Source organism: Cyprinodon tularosa, unplaced genomic scaffold (genome assembly GCF_016077235.1).
Source record: "Cyprinodon tularosa strain WSP-4 unplaced genomic scaffold, ASM1607723v1 ctg70, whole genome shotgun sequence".
Classification (NCBI taxonomy): domain Eukaryota; kingdom Metazoa; phylum Chordata; class Actinopteri; order Cyprinodontiformes; family Cyprinodontidae; genus Cyprinodon; species Cyprinodon tularosa.
In genome coordinates, this window is record NW_024039452.1 from 3,071,809 (window position 1) to 3,081,436 (window position 9,628).

General features: G+C 38.3%; 1 protein-coding gene across 1 annotated transcript; it reads right to left on the reverse strand.

The window, feature by feature from the left end:
• Positions 1-3,854: 3,854 nt before the first annotated feature.
• On the reverse strand, positions 3,855-5,525 carry LOC119772106 (E3 SUMO-protein ligase ZBED1-like). Its single transcript, XM_038268408.1, has 3 exons — positions 5,459-5,525; positions 4,293-5,364; positions 3,855-4,185 (listed from the first exon to the last, which is right to left on the reverse strand). The coding sequence occupies exons 2-3, from the start codon at positions 5,350-5,352 to the stop codon at positions 3,860-3,862; spliced, it is 1,386 nt and encodes a 461-aa protein (XP_038124336.1). The 5' UTR covers positions 5,353-5,364; positions 5,459-5,525; the 3' UTR covers positions 3,855-3,859.
• Between the last annotated feature and the right edge of the window lie 4,103 nt (positions 5,526-9,628).

Here is a 9,628-nt window from a genome sequence, read left to right on the forward strand (position 1 = left end):
AGTTTATAATTACCATTAAAGGACAGATGAAGCAAATGTTTGGTAGAGTTGTTGGAAGACAATTAGGGCGGAAAAATATGGGGAAGCCTAAAAAGTAAGAATACCTGATACTGTCATTGTGCAAACTAATTAAAGCTGCACCAAGTTATTTTTTCTATTTTAATGCATCATTCTTTAGGTCACTGTGATGGCATCCTATGAGTTTAAGAGACGATTGAGAAGTTTGTAATTTCCTCCAACTGGCTTTACCCGGAAAAATATGCTTGCAAGTGTTTTTACCACTGAACCAGTGCCAGTCTTGTGGTTCTGTTCTTGTAGTGAGACAAACAGCTTTTCAACACAAAGCTTTCAATTCAATTAAATTCATTATATTTCAGTAGTGCCAATTCACAACACACGTCATCTCAATGCACTTTACAGTTCACCAGATCATCCAGTCAAATTGATTCAAAGTTTTCTATCTAAGGAAAACCAGTTGATTGCATCGACTCATTGACTCGAATACAATCCCTCACACTAAGCATGCTTGTAGCGACAGTGGAGAGGAAAAACTCCCTTTTAACAGGAAGAAACCTCCAGCAGAACCAAGCTCAGTGTGAGCGGCCATCTGCTGAGGCCAACTGGGGTTCAAGGAGACAGAAGCAGAGATAGAAAAAGCAGCTGTAAAAGGCGGCCCCGTCCAGGAAACACGCAGCCAGGCAGACGAGCACCGAGCCATCTCCCATGTCAGAGGATGAAGAGAGCACATCCAGCCAGTCACGGTCAGAGAAACAGGACAAAAAACGGGCAGATCTATAAACAAAGGTGTTGATGGCAGCAGCACAGCTGATATTTCTCTCCAGGATGGAGTCACAGCCAAACAGGAACAGACCAGATGAAGCTACTATGAGAAAAAGCAGAGAGAGCAGAACATCAGAGGTTGAACTAACATATTCTGCATAGTGGGAGAATAGAGATAGAATAAAGGATAATTATGAAGAAAGGGTCCCTATCCTCCAGCAGTCTAAGGGACTGGTTATACTTCCTGCAGCAGTGTGTCGCAGTGAGCTCAAGCAGACAGGAACTAGCTGTGGGTCTAGATACGAACCGAGGTGGTGAGGAAGTTGGGCCGAGTTTGTCCGACAACGGAGAGACATGACGGCAAAAAAGAGCGGGGATCCAGGTGGAAAAAGGGTCCCAGCATTCTCCCGCAGCTTGCTCTTCTAACTGCTCAAACTTTAGGATTTGTTTTCCACAATTGCGGTCATATAAACAAAACAAGCCGGCCTCCTGTCTGCGGTCACCTACAATTTGTCTTTTGTTCACTGCGACACCCATGCAGACGACCTAGTTTCGAAGTATAAATCAGCCTTAAGCCTATAGTAGCATAAGTATAGGGATAGCACAGGATAAGCCACTCTAACTATAAGCTTTATCAAAAAGGAAATTTTTAAGCCTAGCCTTAAAAGTAGACAGGGTGTCTGCTTCACAGACTAAAACTGGTAGTTGGTTCCACAGGAGAGGAGCCTGATGTCTTAGATATTATTAGAAATTCTAGGAACCACTAATAAACCTGCAGATTGAGAGCAAAGTGTTCTGTTAGGAACATAACTTTTAATAGCATCATGCTTTGCTGCCCACAGGTGATTATACAAAGAGTTAATATTTTGGAGATTTATGAACTGGCGGAGCCGCCGAAAGAGAAAAAATGAAAAGAAAACATTTTTTAGAAGAAGAATGGAAGAGAAAACAAGAATGGATCAGGACAGGTGTTGTAAAAACAGGAAATTTGGAAAGTTCACTTGCTATACAGAAAGACCTGAAACAAAAACAGGGACGCAAAATGATGCACACTTGTTTTTGAACTTGAGAGGACTGTACTGTTTTGTAATCAAGCTTGTGGGATGAGGAATCAGCTTACCCCAGGGTGGTAAATATGGATGCATGAATCAGTTTAAACTCTGGACATCTAGAGGAGTGACTCTGTCAGCTTCTGTCCTTTAATTTTGCTTTCGCAAAAGGATTTGTGTCAATTTTTATTAGTGGGACATTTTGCACACAACTTGAGTTAAGGATTTAGGCTTACTGTAACTGGATGTCTTTTAATCATCTGGTGGGGTGGTTCATTTTTGCACACGGTTAATAAAGTCGTGAGCACAAAGAGAGCTCAGCAAGCATCTGATGTCGACCAAGAAAGGAGGAGCAGGACGAAAGCAGAACGGGCCGAGCGCCTGTGCAGAGATGAAGCTAACAGCGTGCAGAAAACGAGAGCATCAGGATCAGTGTCTGTTCTTTCAGTGCTGACTCTGCTTCAAACAGGTCAGCAAGTGGTTATTAGATTTAAACACTGCACCAGAGGTAAAAGGGTACTAAAAAATTGTAATTCAGTAAAAGTATCTTTACTTTGCCTAAATTCTACTCAGAGTAAAAGTAAAATTACCCATCTCAAAATTTACTCAAGTAAAAGTACAAAATTACTTTATTTAAAATGTAATTTGAGTAAAAGTTACTTAGTTACTTTGAGTTATTTAATGCAAAAAAGGATGAGTCATGAATAAAATTGAATCAAATTGAGCACAAGGCTAAAGAACATACTTCCTCACAGCACAAGGAGAGTCACAACCTGAACCATAAAGTGCAAACAATGTTCAATCCTACTGTCCAACAGACAACACCATGATAACTGACTTACCGCCACATTTTTTCGTAAATTGGATGTTGATGTTTTAAAAGCCGAAAGCTCCGTTTTGCTGGGCAGGCACATGTTGCGCTGCATTATCGCATTCTTTCCTTTTGTGCATTTGAAAACAAATAATTCTTCCAAATATGGCCGAGGGTTTTTCTGGCTTTCGTCTCCAGAATATGTTTCCTCTTCAGGCCTTTCCTCATCCATACTCCCTAAATTATGATTACAACTGCCATCTTCTGAAGCGCAGCACTGGATTATGAGACAATACAAAGGGTAATTGTAAGGCAGGGCGGCATTTAATTTTTTCACCATCAATATTTGTTTATTTTTTTTTACTCAGTAACGTGAGGGGGTTTTAAATGTAGCAAAGTAAAATTACTTAGGTTAAAATTTACTCGAGTAAAAGTAAAAATGACATATTTCAAACACTACTCAGAAAATTACAAATTACTCATAAAAAGTACTCAATTACAGTAACATGAGTAAATGTAATTCATTACTTTCCACCCCTGCACTGCACATAGCTCCTATAGTGGTCAGTATTACAGCCATTCTGCAGAAGCATCTGACTTAAAGGAATAGTACACCCAAAACATGATTAGCCTTCATTTTCTACTCACCCCCATGCTGAACAACACTCTGGAGTACTTTTTTGATATCTCAAATGCATCTGGAGATCTGGGAGGCTTCTTGCTGTCTGCTGACATTCAGATAATGGAGGTCTATGGTGCCCGAGACAGAAAGGTCCATAAAAGTCCACAAAAAACGTGTCAATATTCCTCCATACTGCTCGTCCAATGTATTCCAAGTGTCCTGAGTGGGTAGCGTCCATAATTTACTTGAAACGAAGTCATTTAGAATGTTTTTAGAGCATAAACAGTAGTGTATAGCATTTCCTGAAAGCGCGCGCCTGCGAGTTTACGAGTCTACGGAAACCGCGGCAGACCAAACCAGATGAAAGTGCGCATTCAGCGTCTGCTCTGCCGATAATGCAAGCGTAGAAGAAGAAATGTGCTGTTTACTAGTGATGGGCAGATGAGGCCCCATTGGGTGTATGGCACATTTCCCAAACTGTGTCGACACTATGTTGAAACTGTTTTGCTGTATCACTGAATGGCGACATCTGCTGGATTTAAAAAGTAATTGCAGGCAACTTCAATAAAGACTGGAAACAGACTGAACAAGGTTCTTTCACACATTTTTATTTAGAAACATCAGCTGCGTTAACATCTTTGGGCCAAGGCGATTGCGCCGCTTACAAACCATTTCTCCTGCTTTTGAGAACACCCTTTCACAGGGCACTGATGATGACGGCGTACATAAAAATGTCATTGCAAGTTTGTACAACGTAGGATAATTTAGTCTTTGCGATTTCCAGTATTGTAGTGGATCCTGTGATCTTGGTGTGTTCTCTTCGGATATGTATCTTTGTACCTCGATAATGGCATCGGTGGTGACATTTGAATTGGCCTTGCTCTCCTTGACTTCTATGTCCAGCTGGTGCCACAGGTTGTCATCTGAGGAAATAATAAAATGCATCTGTGTTACTAATTCATAGTATTCACATGGAATGATTTGCATGAACATTAAAATACAAATGAACAAAATTAAGAATCATACATACCTGGATTGGAATCAGATGGTTGAGTTGAAGGTCCAGCTTGGGCATCTTCCATTTGTGTTGGTATAGCGTTTCTCATTACTGCTGCACACTCTGATTTTAGTCTTTTCACTGCATCATTGGCTTTTGACGCACTTAAGAATGCCATGGTCTTGAACCGAGGGTCCAGCAGTGTTGGCATTGTCATTACACTCAATGACTCCAGGTTGCACAGAGTTTCTAGCAGTCTTCTTTTTAGGTTTTCCACAAGATTAATTGCGGTTTCCGTGGTTACATTTAATGCATTGCGTTGCAGTGAGAGGTGCAACATTTTGAGCATTGGGATTACCTTTGATCCAGACACTCTTTTTTCCTCAGACAGCTCCACTGTCGCTTGATTAAATGGAGCAAGCACACGGAGTGTCTCCTCTATGATTTTATAATCATTTGTAGTGAGCTGAGGTATATCACTTTTTAAAGGAGCTAGTGATACCAACACCGACTCCTTCTGTTCCGCCATGCGTTCCAGCATTAAATATGTGCTGTTCCATCTAGTTGACACCTCATTGATTAATTTCTTCACTGGTCCTCCCATCTGTAGCTGGACTTGTGCCAGCTTCTCTTTGGCTGTAGTACTGGTTCTAAAGTATGTTACAATGTGCTTTGTTTTATTTCGGATTTCAGTGAGCGTCTCAATTTGGTCACATGATTTTCGAACTGTTAAATTCAAAGAATGCGCTATGCAAATCGTGTGCCTGATTTGGAGCTTTTTGACACATGCAACCATGTTTGCAGCCGCATCTGTGACAAGACATGTAACTTTCTCTGCTATGGCCCACTCCTGCATTAAGTTTTTCTTTACTTGGGCCATATTTTCAGCAGTGTGCTGCTGAGGGAAGTGTTCCACTCCCAACATTGATGTACACAGTGTATGGTTCTCACTGTTGACATAGTGACAGGTCACAGCCAGGTAAGCCTCCATGTTCATGGATGTCCACATGTCAGCTGTTAGGCTGACTGCAGCTGCACTCTTCAGTTCTTTTTTAATTTGCTCCTTTTTCTCCTCATACCTCTGGCTAATCATGGTCTTGATAGCCTAAAATTAATAACACAAGTGGAGTAGCTTAATGATTGATATCAAATAACATGCATATACTTTGTTAACATGTATAACAGTTAGTTTCACGTACCTTTCTGCATGGCAGAACATATGAGGGCTCAAGGAGTTGGACCAGCTCTCGGAACCCCTTTGTTTTCCACAAGGCTAAGCGGCTGACAGTCTGTAATGATCATGTTCATTACAGCCTCATCAATCGCCTGCTTTCTGGAAGCACCAGGGCTAATCACGGGAGTATTAACTCGTTCTTCCATCTCATGCCGGGCACGGTAATGCCTCAGCATTGTGGAAGTGCTCCGGTTAGAGTAAGACAGCACCTGGGAGCAAATCCTACATTTCACCTACAATAGAAATAAAAGTTAATCCATGTAAACTAATTAAAATATTCTTCAGAAAGAAATTAGAATAACCAAGAGAAGAATGATCAATGGTGGAAACAAGAAAGGAATAATAATTTACCTTATTCTCAGTGATAAGATCAAAATGATCCCACACGGGTGAAAACTTCCTCTTCCTTGATTGATCCATAGTTTTAGATGACAAGCCAAAAACCAATGTAAAGCAAACAACACAAACTATCTCCATCCAACAAAACCCACAAATGTGTCGATACATTTTCTGTTTATAAATACAATTTGGCGCGTTCACAATCAAGCGACACAGGAACTGTATCGGTCACGTGGTTTTCCTTAAAGAGATACGCGCACCGACACGGGGCTTCACCCTGTTTGCTCGGCGCATGCGCCGAGGTTTCAGTGTCGTCAGACCCATCACTACTGTTTACCTGTGCAAAGAAAGAAGCAACGAAAGAAAAATGTCTGAGGACTTCATTGTTGAGGAAGAGCATGAGTTCTTTGCTGAGCTGAATGCGCACTTTCATCTGGTTTGGTCTGCCGCGGTTTCCGTACGCTCGTGAACGCGCTATTAGGAAATCCTATACACTACTGTTTATGCTCTAAAAACATTCTAAATGACTTCGTTTCGAGTAAATTATGGACGCTATCCACTCAGGACACTTGGAATACATTGGACGAGCAGTATGGAGGAATATTGACACGTTTTTTGTGGACTTTTATGGACCTTTCTGCCTCGGGCACCATAGACCTCCATTATTTGAATATCAGCAGACAGCAAGAAGCCTCCCAGATCTCCAGATGCATTTGAGATATCAAAAAAGTACTCCAGAGTGTTGTTCAGCATGGCGGTGAGTAGAAAATGAAGGCTAATCATGTTTTGGGTGTACTATTCCTTTAACCTTTTTTTTTTCCTCTCAGTTTCATGATTTTTAGATTTACCAACATATTTTCTATTTGTTTAATGTAAATTCAGCAGTTTTTTACTCTGTGTTTTTTATTTCACCAGCAGAAATTTTTTTTTTATTACATTAAAATTTAGATTATTTAACATTTACATCATTTGCAATTATTAAAATAATATTCATTCATGCTAAATGTGATATTTTTATTTAATGATCATTTATCAAAACATTTTATGAGAAAAACAATATTATCATCGGTACTAGATGTTTTTTTTTCTCGGGTATTAAATGAAATTCAGGATCCAAAGCGAGCGTCTAAAGTGGAGCAATGAAAAGTTTAACTCTGACTTAACACGAGCTGGTTTACTGTTTCTTAAATCTAAAAAAATAGATTCAGGGCACTTTTCTACGGAAGAGGATTAGGGCCACTGGAAAAAAAAAAAAAAAAGTTAACTGATTTTTAAATTTTATTTCAGTTTAACATGGGGAAAAAAAGTCAGAATTCTGACTTTTTTCTCAGAATTCTGACTTTTTTCCCATACTAAACTGAAATAAAATTTAAAAATCAGTTAACATTTTTTTTTTCCACTGGCCCTAATCCTCTCCCGTACTTTACAATCTTGCAGTCTACTAAAAGAATTTCAAATTTCACTCCAGTATTTCAAGGTTCTTTTAAAAACTGTGACAGCGACAGCAGCCGTCAGCATTAGGAAAAACATAAAAATGATTGCATGAGCAAAGTGGAAAAAAAATGAATGAGCAGAAACTTGTTTAATTGTGAGCCTTAATATTTAAATCACTGACTTTTGACCGGGCCTTACAGAGGGGAGGATATGTGCTGATGTTTTTCTTTACCGCCGGGTACAACAAATGAGGGTAGAATTTATTTTAGCGTCTATGTTTAGTAAATTTAGCACTAAGGTGTAAACTTGCATGCAAAGAGAGTCTGTGAAGATTAACGTATTGATTGGTTGATTGATTTTATTACAGACTCAAGGTCCAATATACATTAAAAGAAAACAGATACACTAAGAATAAAAAAAAAAGAATAAAAGTACAACAGAGAAGGTGCCTAACCCTTCAGGAGGCAATTATACCAATGTCTCCAAAGCACTGATGAATATTTAACTGCACTATATTTGACATTGGTCATCAGTAAAATAATTCTATTATCAGAATCATGTAGACGACAAATACATTTATACTTAAGCTTTCTCAAAACAGCCATAAAAGTCCTGACACTAACAGATACAAACAATTTTATTTAACAAAAGTCTTAGTGCATCATTATAAGCCACCTTCAACTTATGAAGACTGGCTTTTTTGTTCATTTAATTTTTATTTAGATTTTTGCAACTTACACAGACATATACATACAAGCCTACATTCAGGCTGCCGCTCTATATGGTAAAGTTAAAAACAGAACAAAACTTTGAAAGTATATACAACAAGTTAGGCTTAAAAGTAAAGTAGGTCACATGGTTAAACATCAGTAACTTACAAACATAAATATAGTTAGTAATTAAATAAGCAGCACCAATGGAATAAAAATTTTATAGAAAATAATAAGTAAGTATAAAAAATTACAATAGAAATTGAATAGAATACAATGAAAGAAAGGAAAAAAATAAAAAAAGTTTTACTGCATTAATATGGTCATGGCCGGTTTCCACCTATTAACAAATCTGTCTTTTTGAAGCCTCAGGCAATAAGTTATTTGTTCCATATAATAGATTTCCCAGACCTTTTCAATCCACATTTTGTATGTTGGCGATTCAGGCTTCAACCATTTCACTGTGATGCGTTTAAGAGCTGCAATCAGTAATATTTGGAGAAGGTGTTTTTTTCCTCTTCCAGTAACGTGTTTTGGTAAGACTGGCTTTTTTAAAGTTGCAGCACAAATGTGCCGTATACAGTGACGTGCAATATGAGACAGACAGAGTGAAATAACAATAGCAGAATAATATCAGTGGGGAAAAGATGTCTACGGGGGAAAGATTAATGCAGCAGGACTACAGACAATATTAATGCAATTGAACCAAAATGAAAAACATCATAAGTCAAGAATTTTTTAAGCACATTTAAATGTGGAGATAAATCCAGCTGCAGCTTTAGCTCCACTGCCTGTCAGCTGAGCAAGCTGAAAAAACCAGCCTAAGAACTTGATTGTTTTAGATAAGTAAATATGTTGCATTAAATACTGTTGCTGTTATGTGTTTCAGAGCGTTCGTATCTCTAAAGAACAGGAAGGGAGGATCACCTGCAAGGTTTTCACTCTGTTCATGTTTTATTTACATTTTGTTAAGACATCTAGGGCCTGATCTTCAAAGATTAGTAATAAAAGGTGCTAAATTCTACATTTTTTTTTTTTTTTTTACTGTATGTGGTTGTTTTGTAAACTAGGTGAACTACAAAGATTGGTGCACAAATGCAAAGACATGCAGACCGGTTTGGTTCTGCTCATTAGAATGAGCTCATTGCATGTTGAACAGGCAGTTTAGACTGATTATGAAAGAAAGATGAGGATCTAAGCCATGTAAGTGGAGGTAATAATGATAAAAAATATTCTAAAAAGAATAATAATTATAATAAACAATATTAATAAAGCTCTTTAAATGATACAAATACAAGAAAAAAGAAAGAATAAGGAAAAGGTAAACACAAAAAACTCTAATGTCAAAAAAAGAGAAAGTTGTTGAATGTAGAAAGATTTAGCATTAATCTAGGATAGAAGATCCGAAAATCTAAAGGCTGTGACCCGAAAAGTAGCGATGCATGTTGGAGCCTATTGAGAATTAGATTAATTAAGTTTTTGCAAAATTATTAATGTTAAAGATCTAAGGTTGTGTGAATGGTAGAGCTATTGTTTATTTGTTTATGTATTGGTTTGGCTTTGACCCTCCTCCTTGTCAGCCCGCCTCCTGCTGAGATTAACAAGTAGAAGCAGCTGATGATGTGGATCTGATTGTTTGTTTGAAGGAGTGA